This window comes from Ylistrum balloti, unplaced genomic scaffold (assembly GCF_031769215.1).
Source record: "Ylistrum balloti isolate Yb309-2 unplaced genomic scaffold, AGI_CSIRO_Ybal_v1 Utg370332, whole genome shotgun sequence".
NCBI classification, from domain to species: domain Eukaryota; kingdom Metazoa; phylum Mollusca; class Bivalvia; order Pectinida; family Pectinidae; genus Ylistrum; species Ylistrum balloti.
Genome location: NW_026782241.1, coordinates 152,168 through 165,297, shown reverse-complemented (window position 1 = coordinate 165,297; position 13,130 = coordinate 152,168). Strand labels below are relative to the sequence as shown.

At 35.9% G+C, this 13,130-nt stretch overlaps 1 protein-coding gene across 1 annotated transcript; it reads left to right on the top strand.

The window, feature by feature from the left end:
- The first annotated feature begins 267 nt into the window (after positions 1–267).
- Positions 268–12,728, top strand: LOC132553499 (protein dispatched homolog 3-like). The gene is made up of 16 exons (XM_060217749.1): positions 268–734; positions 807–1,403; positions 2,083–2,351; positions 2,614–2,774; positions 3,334–3,473; positions 3,977–4,191; positions 4,803–4,943; positions 5,782–5,954; positions 6,530–6,689; positions 7,719–8,056; positions 8,252–8,414; positions 8,900–9,042; positions 9,209–9,352; positions 9,553–9,685; positions 11,587–11,753; positions 12,357–12,728. Exons 1-16 carry the CDS (start codon positions 268–270, stop codon positions 12,726–12,728), a joined length of 3,783 nt encoding a protein of 1,260 aa, XP_060073732.1.
- The last annotated feature ends 402 nt before the right edge of the window (positions 12,729–13,130 follow it).

Sequence of the window (13,130 nt, the reverse complement as noted above, 5' to 3'; positions counted from 1 at the left end):
ATACATAATGAATACATTTGCATTGTCTGAAAATAGCACACAGTTTAGAAATGCCCTTTAATTCCTATTTGCCACGAAAAGCTACCTAGCTTTATTTCTTCATGTACCCTGCCTTTTTAGAATCTTAGCTGAAACACTGAATATATTATCATAGTTTTGTCTTGTCAGTATATATACATACACTTAGCTAGATATTGATCTAAATATGAGTGAAGATATTCAACTTTTTACCACATTGTCTTGTAACGTTACAGCTGAAGTACCAGGATGTCGTGCCTGCTGACATCCTGTGGGGACACTGTCCAGTACAACCAGCTTCCACTGGATGACTATTGTGACGATTCCACAGAACCAGTACCAAGGGAGACAACTGTTGTAACTGGTCAACTCAGCTGTATTCAGAAATTAAAATGTAATCTATCTTGTGAAGACAGCTGTTGTAATAAGAAAGTAGGAAAGAATCGTGAAGCATCTGTTATAGGATTGCTGGTGTCAGTAGGACTGTTGATTATAACTCCAGCTGTATGTGCGGCCTTGTTTTATTACAGTATGTTTGTACTTCAGCCTACGCCAGTTATAGACAAATCCATCCATGCCTTCACAATCCCAAACCATCCTGCCTCCATTAACTATGATGCATTTCAAAGTGCAGCACAACAAAACAGTAGCAAGCATTCCATTCACTTTAACAGCTGTAGTAGTCTTTTTTTCCAGAAGCACAAGAGATCTCCCAGGTCATTTAGCAATGGTGGAGAAAGTGACTTGGTACAATCTAACAAACCTTTGTGGAATCATAAATCATCAAGAGATGGAACCCATGATCTTATTCCTGGTGTATCAAAACGTTCAGCGTCTGATTCATTTAGCATCATGGCGCATCAATACCATGCACAGTGGAAGATGCAGGTTGTTTTTATGGCTAAAGGTGAGGAGGACGACAACATATTTACAAAGGAAAGACTGGAGATGATACATGATATTGAACAAAAGATCATAAAGCATCCAAATTTTTACAACTTCTGTTTTAAAGACTATTTTATAGCTCGTATGGATCCTGCTGTCCGCGCCCAGAACTCATGCGCACCGCTAAATTCTCTTATGTCTTTCTTTTACCCTTCGTTGGATGATCACAACAGGCCTTTGTTTGACGGTCTTGGTGAGACACTTATTAGAAACATCAGTGAAGGCTTACGATGGGCATTCACATCAGATAAGTCCTATTACTTTGTTGATCCCCATGTTAACAAAACTTTTCACAAGAGTCGCTTTTTGAGGACGGAAGTGAAGTTTGGAACACCTCTACAGGGATATAGGTCACCATATTTTGAAATCAAGCAGCAATCAGAAAAATTCAAAGCATTTGTGGTGACATACATCGATCTTCTGTCCAAGTTATCAAATGAGTAAGTATGTTCATTTTATAGTTTTGCTGTGATGACTCTCTCTTAAGATGACTAATACATTTACACACATAAATTTCACAAATTTTCACAGAGCACATTATTGTTGTTTTACAAAATATGCATTTTTATTGACACTTGATTTCATTGATAAATCTTGCAAAGCCAATATTACTATTACATGTGAAGTTATTTTTTTGTGGATTAATGAATTTGTGGATAAAAGGTAACCACAAAAATAATGACCCTACAAGAAATAAAAGTTTTTCAGTAAATCTATTGAATTTGTTTACAGACTGCAGTTGTTGGTAGCTGAAATCAATGGTTCTCAATTAAACATCTTATCATGTCAATGTATATGACTATGCATATATATCTATAAAATTATTATCATATCTTTAAAAATTACATTTGTCAGGTGATAAGTCTGTCTATTGATAAGCCCACCCTCATGTATAATTTTTTTTCCATATAGAAATAACAACAGATCTTATTTCTTTATCTTATTTCTTTGTCTTGGTACTTTGAGGCAGAGTTAATGTAACAACCTGTTATTCATTATACATACATATTTTTGGATAGGGACGTAAGATACATTTACAATTAATAATCTGTATTTACATATCACTGTAAAAATTCGTTGAGAGACATTATAAATGATCAAAATTTTCCTTTTTGTTAGTAAATTGCAGGTGCTCTATGGGGGAACAGAGATATTTGACTACCAGGTAGACAGCACTTTTTGGAAGGATGTCAAGATGGCATACATTACGATGATTTGTATATGTATCATTATGCTGTTGTTGACTTTCTCTGTGTGGCTCACCTTCTGGGGCGTGACCAGTATTGTCCTGTGTTTTCCTCTCGCACTGTTCCTCTACCGGTTCGTGTTCAGGATATCAGCCCTGGGTATCCTGAATGGAGTGGCTGCCTTTGTCATCATAGGAATCGGTAAGTATAATTATAGTTAAAGTTAAAGTTCACAAATAATTTTTCTTCGGTTTTTAATCTATTGAGAGTGAATGAGCTAATAAAAATTTCAATATTTAGAACGTATTGTGCCTTAATTTATATGTTTATTTAACTTTATATGCTATTTGCCTGGTAAAAGGCCACTCAAGCATTCAACAGTTGAACTGTATATTGTAACCTTTGCTAGTTTATGTAACACTTCAACAATTTGTACCAAAATCTGAGGTAATTTCTGTTTCAGGAGTGGACGATGTATTTGTATTCGTGAACATTTTCCGTCAGTCGAGTGGACAAAAGAGTGTCTCAAAGAGAATCCGTCATACAATGATAACTGCTGGCAAAGCTACCTTTTTCACATCATTTACCACAACTGCTGCATTTGCTGCTAATGTGTTCTCCTCAGTAAGTTGTTCCTAGTGTTGAAAACACTAGCAGTCTTTTATTGACTTTCTTTGTTGTGGAGCCTTTGTGTCACTATTTCAATATTGACTCATAGAATCAGACTTTTGATTCAGCTGTTGCTTATTGGAGGAGGGACATGTAATTTACTACAATGGTGTAAACCAAGGTAATTTTCCACAGGTACACTGTTTTCTTTTCCAGGCCAACAAGAGTGACTTCAAGCAATATTTTGTATAGTGTCTGTGTATATTATGTGTACAGTTTGATGGTTCTAATCACATGATCACACCAGTAAGGTGTTTTATTTCTGATTACATTGTCACACCATATTTTGTTTGTATATAATGGCTATTGTTGATGTTAATATTGTACACTATCAGTGATTTATCTACATTTTAAAATATAGAGACATTTACTACTAAAAAGACAAGCAACTAACAAGACATGCCCTATATATTGCATGTTGAAACGTTTTAATGAGACAATTCAGAAAAGTATGTGTCATTTGTTTAGTGACTAGTAGGAATATTAACCTGTGCACTACTTTTGGTTTTGACAGATTCCTGCTGTGCACCAGTTTGGCCTGTTTATGTCACTCATCGTGGCCTGCTGCTGGTTTACTGTTATGCTGATCATGCCAGCTGCGCTCTATATCTGGGCCTTATCTATCTACAAATGTGAAGAAGCTGTAGCTAGACTGTGAGTCACCAGATAGGATTTTCATTTTGTAGCTGGTCATGTCAGAGTTGTTTCCCTTTAAATGGTTGCTGCTGACAATACATGTTTTCATGACTATCTGACATGAAATGATTAAAGTTCCAAACAGATATTAAAGAAAAGCAAACAAACGAGAAAATATGCAGCTTTTACAAAGAAGAAAATGAATAGAAGAAAATAAAAAAGGAAATTTAACTTTGCTGTTGGTTTGATGTAATAGTTTTTATCCCAGAACAAGATTAATCCAAGTACCTCACACAGAATTTATGTGATAATATGCATCAAAGCATTAGGCAGGAAACCGGGCCATTGATAGAAATAATTTGTTTTTAAAAAATCCTAGGACCAATAGATGCTTTAATGGAACACCCCTTAGACAATTCTTATCAAGGATCAAAATATGAATAGTTAACATGTTTAGGTAGAAGTCCGGAAGGATTACTTTGTTAATGTATCATAGGATATTACTTGTCTTATGGTTACAGTATATCTCGCCTACTCGGTCGGTCCAAGAGTACATTGTCCGCCAAGCTGTGCCTTCCTGCTGATATAGCACACTTTGTCCAGGGACGTGTCCCTGACAACCTATCTGCACTCACTCAGATCTTTGATCAAGACAGTCCTGTGGAAGGGTCAGACTCTCCAGATGAGGATGATGTCCCTATGCTGATGATGGAAGACCCTATGCAAGAATATTTTGGTAGGAACTGATTCATTTACTATAAAATCATTTATTTTCGTGGTAGTTTTCTTTTTCATTGATTTCGTGGGCACTGTAATACATGAATTAATTTGTCCATGACCTGTTAAAATCAGTTTCAGTAGACTGATTTAGGTACAATTATCCAGGAGTCAAGTGACTAATAAATAGTAATTTATTTTTTAGAAAAACCTCAAAAATTGAGGCTAATGAAAATATATGATTCTACAGTATATCCTACTACTTTATGATGATTTATCAAAGTGTTACTGTTCCCTTCTGACCACGTTAAATACACCAGAATATCATATAAATTGTCATTACCCTACAGACCTCATTTGCTTTAAGAAAATTTTTTGCAAATTTGATAAGCTATGAAGGTCAAGTATAAGAATACTTTGGATGAATATATGTTTTGATTTTTCAAAGTCTAGGTCACTTACTATTTATAGTAAATCATAACTAATTTTTTAGGAGGGGTGGACATTCATGCGTTACAGATATTTTTCAGGGAAACGTCATATTTTGATTTGCTTTGTATCATTTTACTCTGCTGTTCTTTACTTGTTAGTAGTAATGATTAACTACCAGGTTGTGCCTGACTTTTCCAGATGCTGTTGATAATGATGAAACTCTGCTGGACTTGGCATTAGAACAAGAGAAAGAAGATCTACTTTTCAGCAAGATGTTACAAGGCTTTATGTTTCACTGCATAGCGCGCCCAATGACTCATATACGCTGGGTCGTTTTAGGTAGGCAGGGCTTTGTTTTTCTTTACTAATCTGATTTTGATGATAGAAAATGAGTCCTGATAATGCAGCCAGTAGAAGATTTAAGTGTGATATTTTCCTTGACAACAATATGAGGTTCATCAGACAAATGGCTGCCACGAAGCCCATTAACATTGACGTATGGAGTGTACAAGATGGTACAAAACTGACACTATTTTTTGTCAATACTATAATCTTATGTATACTAAGGTGGAAAATAGTGTGACTAGATGGAAAAAAGATAATAAGAAAACATACAGAAGATGAAAACAATGTACTGTAGTCGATTAAGCTATCCAGATGGCTTCCTCAGTCAGATGCCTGAAAAGCTTGTTTTCCTCGCGACAATTTTTGAATTTTTCCAGTCAGTGATATGATATTCCTGTGTGGAATGATCTTTAACTGCCAAATTATTGATCTTATACACTCCATATTTTGGTACTAATATGCTTCTTGCTGAAAGTGACAGTGTTATTGAAATTTCACACTCAGTTATTCTACTCGTATTTCTGTTTTATTGACTAACCAGAAGAAAATGTTCTGTAATAAGTTTTGATTCACTCATACTTCTGTATATATAGCACCCACACAATATACAACTTTCATTGTTTATTTTCTATTGTGTTTGCAGTCTCGAAATATATATCATATAACATGTATGTTATATTAGCTTTACAGAGTATGTTATCTTTGTGTAGACACCAATTTTTGTTATTTTTACAATGATTAGATGTAACAAATTAGACTTCAGATGAAACAATAATGTGTAACAGTAATGTGGTATAAAGTTAATGTAATGTCCTACTGACCTGTGTTATAGTCCTGTCCTTGGTGATTCTCGGTGTATCTGTTGGCCTGATGATCCAACTTACTCCTGCCACACGACCTCCACAGCTTTTCCGAGCCGACACTAATCTACAGATGTTACTGGACCTGAAGAGTAACCTAAGTGTGGACACGATTTCCTGTCCCCGCTGTTCAGCTATATACAGTGTAAGTACACTGGCACAGGTATTGTTGATGAAGCAGAAAACGCTTAACCCTCCCAAACACCTCTCACTTTTATACTATAAGTTTTAGCTTGGACGAAGATTTTGTTAATATGTCAGCATTTTTATTGTTGTGTCTGTTTCACTGTGATTATTAATATTTGCTCTGTGTTATACTTGATTTTTAGTTTTCATTCTTATGCCATTTTACTAGGGGTTTAAAATACTACCTATGTTCATCTGTGGAGTCAAGCTCGCAACAGATTTGGTTCATAGTTAACCAATAGTGTCATAACATTGAATATTGAAGGTTGAATTAACATAACTTGTGGGTAAATGGTATTGAAACTTAGAGCTGGTGTGTAGGTATGAGCATCATCTCTGGTGTATTTTATGGTAGGCCTCTTTACAAAAGGGTAGACAATTATACAGATATTGTTAAGTTGAAGACCATGTACTAGTTGTCCTCTATCAATTTAATTTTGCATTATATATGAAATGTCATGGATAATTTATGATTAATGTAATCACTTTTCCTGAAACCTTTTATCTATATCTACCTCAATCTATATTTTACAGATGAATCCTGCTTATAACCATGAGCACCCAGCCTATCATCCTTCTTTGTCCCACCCTGCGGTAACATCCCCCACCAGACATGTTACAAAGTCACCTCTACAGCACGTAACTAAGGGATCCTTGACTAAACTTACTACGACTAAAGTGCCCACAACTAAAAGTAGGTTGCTCTGTATGTTAAATCTCTGTTTAAATTATAATTCACTCATTTTTTTTTCAGAAAATGCCATTAACAGTCTGTAGTTTACTGCCTTGCTACAGGGACATATAATATAGTATCTGTATTTTATGTCCCTGCTTGCTGGGACGCTTTAAAACACTTTGTCATGATCTTGAGCAATGTTGACTCTGATAGATCAAACTCTAATTTATATTCATAAGCATAATTTTGTATATCAACTGTGAATGGGTTCAGCATATTGTTTAATTTTGTTGAGACTGACCAAAGGATTATTGTACATAACATTCAACTTAAGTTAACAGAAATCACCTGTTGTGTAAATGCAATAGGCTGATTAACACTGTGATATATTAAATAACATTATTTTAATAATACATCATATACTTGGTACACTCATTAAACTCTATTATGGAAGATTCTTTTTTAATGTCACAAGTTATGCAGTATACTGAATCTTTATATTGATTAACAGCCTTTAATTGATTTTCCGTGGTCCATTTCATATTTATCAACTGATAAATCATTATATAGGAATAAGACATCCCACGTCTATTTCAGTTTCTCATGACTTTGCATTAAATGATGCATAAGTATCCTATAATATGACTAACACGACCCTAAGTAAAATTTGGGTGTTGGCCCCACCTGGTTATTGTTAGATATAAATGGATACTCAAGCCACCGTCATTTAATTGGTTGGGAAAGACATGAGGTGTTACCGATTTGTCCATCTGTTCTGTGTATCATTTGTATCATTTCTCCCCGCATTCCATTCCCAATCAGTCTCATATCTTCACAGCCTCTCAACAGATTTGTTTCATATTCACCCCATAGCATCATAATATCAAGTTCTACAACTGATCAGTGATCAGATGCTGGTTTGCAACGAGTGCATTCATGTCTTAAAGGTATATTTTTGTTACCATATGATCAGTTTTCCAGTTGTTCTCATCTATACTAACATCCTTGTTAGGTCAATCTAGAAGTAGTAATGGTTTCCCATTACAGGCCAAGAAACCCAGCCTCCAAAAGTGAAGACTATGAAACCTACCCTTAAAACTAAAACTTCAATGAAAACACCCACTGGAACGTCAAAACCCATCACGCCAAAACCTCCAGTACATCCTACAAACACTGCTTTACACTGGACTCCTGGCTCCTCCCGACCAAGTACGACCACTAAGGGTCAGGGGTCAAAAGGTGTCAGTGTCTGCCAGGGTCACGACTGCTCCAATGCTAAGGACCGTCCCATGCTAGAAAGTGGTGCAGTGGTGCATGTCGTGTTTGGAATTAAAGGCATCGACAAAAGTAAAATCTCTGTCAGCCATGTACTCGATCAATCTCAGGTTCGTCTTTTATTTGCTTGCAGATATGTTATTTTGAAGAAATGAAGAAATTAAATTTAATATTAAATGACAATGTTTATGAGTTGAGACTATATATGTTTATGTTATAAATATAAAAGGTTTATAGTCAAAAGTACCTTGGTATAGAGAAAACATTCACTAAAATACAAAGTCAGTGTTTTATATTTGTTTCAGGGAACAGTAGAATTTGACTCTAAATTCAGCAAGTTCTTCTCATTTAAACATGACCTTATTAATGTGTTGGATGGTATAAAGACTCTCTGTCGGATCTGTCGTCGCATCGCCAACGAAAGTAGTCTCGTTCGTAAAGGAAGTGCTCAATGTTTCCCAGCTAAAAGTAAGTACAGGTAGCTGTGATCAATGGCATTTGAATACTAACCTGTACCATTTTATGTACAAAATGAAAACTTATCAATACACTATACAAGCATATTGATGTGTTTTAGTCCGTAGATTTCAACAGTATTGTTGTGTCTTTGCATTAAAATTGTTGAAAAATATGTTATATCATTCATTGTGTACCAAACAAATACAATAAGAAGTGACACTAGATAATTTGTGAACATTTAACTGTCATCTACATGTACATGTTGTATAAATATTTCCTTTTCTCCCTTAAAAAAAGCGTTGGTTAGTCTGGAATTTTGAAAACAGAACACTTAGGGAATACTACTCATTTCCGTTAGTAAAATTTGTCAAGATTAATCCTTTAATCTTTTCACAAATAAGTCTTAAAACCGCTATAAATTAAGGATTAATATGATGAATCTTAACACTACCAGAAACAAATATTGATTCTGTTTGTGCATTATGTGTGTTTAGTGGCATGCCTGGATGAGATCCCCGAGTGTCGAGATCTTCAGCAGACCCAGTCAGTATATGGTCGTCAGGCCCCCGCTCACTATGCTGGGGGTCTCGCAGCCAATAATTCAGGTCTCTTGTGGTGGGCCTTTGCCTTCGAATCGGTAAGTAAAATCTTTCTCTTCAAAGCTACAGAATTTGAATTTATTAAGTTAAACTGAATTCAGTCAACAGTAATGCTGAATTCAAATTATTCAGCGAGAAATCGGGATATGTTAATTAAATTATTTTTTCCTGATTAAATGTTGTATCACATACCTTTAATTGCAGACAACTCCAAAAGGAATTTCATACTTTGAAGCATACAAGCAGTATCTGAAGTGGGAGGCCCTGATAGAGAACATCAAATCCACCGAACATAAATATATAGAGGTTCTTGATTCCATGTTTCAGACGTCACAGTTCTGGACTAAGGTTAGTATACACACTGTCACTGTAGAAATTAACTTTATTCAATTTCAAAAGCACTTTTCTTTAAGTTTTTTTAATTACCAAGACTATTTGTTGGCAATTTATGGTTTGTTATAGATATAGAATTTCAGGTGTGATTATAATTACATATTATGAAAAGTTTTTTTTCTATTAAATCTTATATGACTATTGTCATGTTTCAGGTACTGATGGAAGTAGTGGCAGTGAACAGCGCCATCTATGGGCTTGTTCTCTCTATGGTTGTGTGTATGGTTGCTGTGGCACTATTTACGGGTCATGTGTTACTACTGTTTATTGTCTTCATATGCATATTGGGTGAGTAAATACCTTACATTAATATGCATGTTATAAGGTCAGTGGGTTGGACAGATAATGGGATGTAGTCTGGTCTTTTTGCCGAACAATTTACCCAAAGGGCCAATTGAGCTATATGGATATCGCGACATCTGTCCATCTGTCCATCCATTTGTCTGTGAACTTTTGCTATGGATCGCTGACAGAGTCAAATGATAGATTTAACATATATTTCTAGGAATGAAATCAAATTGACGCATGGAATGAAATTTCCGAACTTTCATTCACAAATCACAACTGCTCATTATTTTAAGAGCATGCCTACTCACAGAGAAACAAATGTAGAACTCGTACTACATGTAACATGTCCTTGAGTAAGGATGATCATCCTCCATGTTGTATAACATTAGCCTTTAATCACTAGATGTCTGGACCTTATAATAATAATAATAATAATATACAACATTTATATAGCGCACTATCTATTTTGACAAAATACTCTAATGCGCTTCACAATTACATAATAATCTTACTACAAAATTTACAGAACATGTATAACACAGTAATCAACATATGTAACACAGTAACCAAATCAAGTAAGTAGTGGTGAAAGTATGTATATACAGGACGTCTGCGTGAGAGTCTAAAATGCAGACGTAAACAGGTGGGTTTTAATATCCTCTTGAATTTGGCCAGGGATTTTGACTTTCTAGTAGCAGATGGTAAGCTGTTCCACAAAGTGGCCGCTACTTTTCCAAAGCATCGGTTACCATAAGTCACAGTCCGAGAGTTCGGAACGCACAACAAGGATTCTGTCTCCGATCGTAATGATCGTGACGGCCGATAAACGGTGACAAGTTCCTGCAAATATTCAGGAGCTGTTCCATTTATTGCCTTGTATGTATACATCAAAATCTTGTACTGTGACCGGAATCACACGGGCAGCCAATGCAATAAGTAAAGGACTGGTGTAATGTGGTCCCTCTTTCGAGTACGGGTAACTAGGCGTGCTGCGGTGTTCTGTACCCTCTGCAGACGGCTCATTAGTGTATCAGATACACCAACGAGTAACGCGTTACCATAGTCTAACCTAGAAGTAACAAGAGAATGTACCAATGTCTTGCATGCATCTGTGGTGATGAACTGATGGATACCCCCAATGTTTCTGATTTGGTGATAACAGGAACTGGCAATTGAGTTTATCTGTTTCTCCATGTTCAGAGAGCTATCAAAGTGTACACCAAGGTTTCTCACAGCTTGGACGGCCTCAATAGTTTGGGCACTGACCTTTAACTGGAGACCTTTAGTGCGTTGACACTTGTGGGAAAAGACGATCAGTTCTGTCTTTTCCTGATTGAGCTTGAGCATATTTGTGTTCATCCAAGCACTGATGTCATTTAGACAGGCTTCAAGACTTGCTACTATTATGTCCCTTATCATAATGATTTATGAGTACAGTCAAACCTGTCTAAAGGACACCTGTAACTACCTGTCTATAAACGCCTTTAGTGTTGAATCTCAGTATAGTACAACTCTTAGTAATTGAACCTCTACATAAAGGCCCCCTGCACGTAATGACAATTTTTTTTGTCCCTAGCATTTTGGTTGTTTTTATACACAGGTTTGACTGTACCTTTTTGACTATATCCTTTAAAATACAGAGATGATTTGAATATTGATTAATTGATTGGAAAGTACATTCCCTTCTTTGCAGAGATGATTTATATAGTGACTAATTGATTAAAAGTACATTCCCGTCTTTGCAGAGATGATTTATATAGTGACTAATTGATTAAAAGTACATTCCCTTCTTTGCAGAGATGTTTTATATAGTGACTGATTGATTAAAAGTACATTCCCTTCTTTACAGAGATAATTTGTATAGTGACTAATTGATTAAAAGTACATTCCCTTCTTTATAGAGATGATTTGCCTGGTGGTGGGGATATTTTACCTGGCTGGATGGGAGATGGGTGGAGTTGAAGCCATCTCATTGTCAATACTGGTCGGTTCTTCTGTTGACTATTGTGTACATCTGGTGGAAGGATACCTACTGGCAGGCAAGGCACTCCCCCAGGACCACAAACAGGTCAGAAGTTTAATATTATATATATTTGTATTTAGTCATTTACATATTTATACTAGATCCCTTTCAAGTTTGTAGTTGAAACGATTGGACTGGCTGAATGTGCACAAGAAATGCTTTGCCAAGGGCCAGTAGTACAAGTTCACAACTAAGTTTTTAGAATTTCTGCATAAATTAGGGGCGGTGCACATATGTATTTCAGTAAGGGTTAAATGAAATACATTTTATCACTGTTTTTATGTTTGAAAGGAAAAAATGGAAATTGTACATTTTGAGTTTTACATAATATTTTGAACTTCAGATGCAGGTAAATTTGGTTATTGTCTGTTACCGGGTTACTGAAAAGCTGCTCAAGTGATTTGTGTTTGTTAAGTCTACCATATACTGGTCTTGGTATATGTTGTAAAACAAGGAAGTGTATGCGATACTTGTGCATTTTGTAAGTTCTCTTGTACCTTAAGCCAGTAAGTCCCACAATAAAAAACAGCCACAGAGTTTGCTGAGATCTTGTTTGATACAATATATATATTTTTTGCTTTACTACTTCTAATTCACTACTTAACATATTGTGATAACACAGCATCTTCTTTCCATTTTTCTCATCAGTCTGCTTCCTCTGCCCGACGCTGGAGAACAAAGGCAGCTATAACACACATTGGGGTGTCCATCTTGTCAAGTGCACTAACCACTATTGTGGCTGCTGTCCCCTTAACCCAGACGATCATCAAGCCTTTTTCCAAGTTTGGCCAGATAGTAGCCATCAACACCTCTGTGTCCATTGTGTATTCACTAACTGTCTGCTCAGCCTTCCTGGCAACCATTGCCCCTGGTTACTTCAGTCCCACTTGGAAGTCATACTTGAAAGCCCTTGCAGGGACAGTCATCTTCTTAGGTGCGACTGTGCTGTCATTATATACAGCTACAAAAGCTGGGGTGTTTATCCCTGGCCCTAATGGGGAGGCACTTTTCCCAAACTAAGACATTGATGTTGGAAGAGTTCACAACAGGAAAAGGTCTGAAAACATGATGTTGTGATTAGTGCTTGTTTCAGTGTGAATTTCTCGCTTAGAGCATAATGCTGCTTATTTTGTTAAATGTATTTTGTACCGTGTTAGATTCTAAACATGGTTTCTAGGTAAGGCTCGCAATATAATGCATATCATTTCACACCAAAGCAATATTTTCTTATCTGATTCGATTTGTAGTGAAATGTTTTTTAACTTTACAACAAATTTGATTGGTTGAATTTCATGGTTACAGACTTTTAAAGAGTACACTCAAATGAACAATTTTTGCTAGAGTTTGCTATTCTTATGCCTTATTTTAAACATATTCAGTCCTAAAGTGGAAAGTAAATTTTAAAGGTGGTAGGTTATTTTC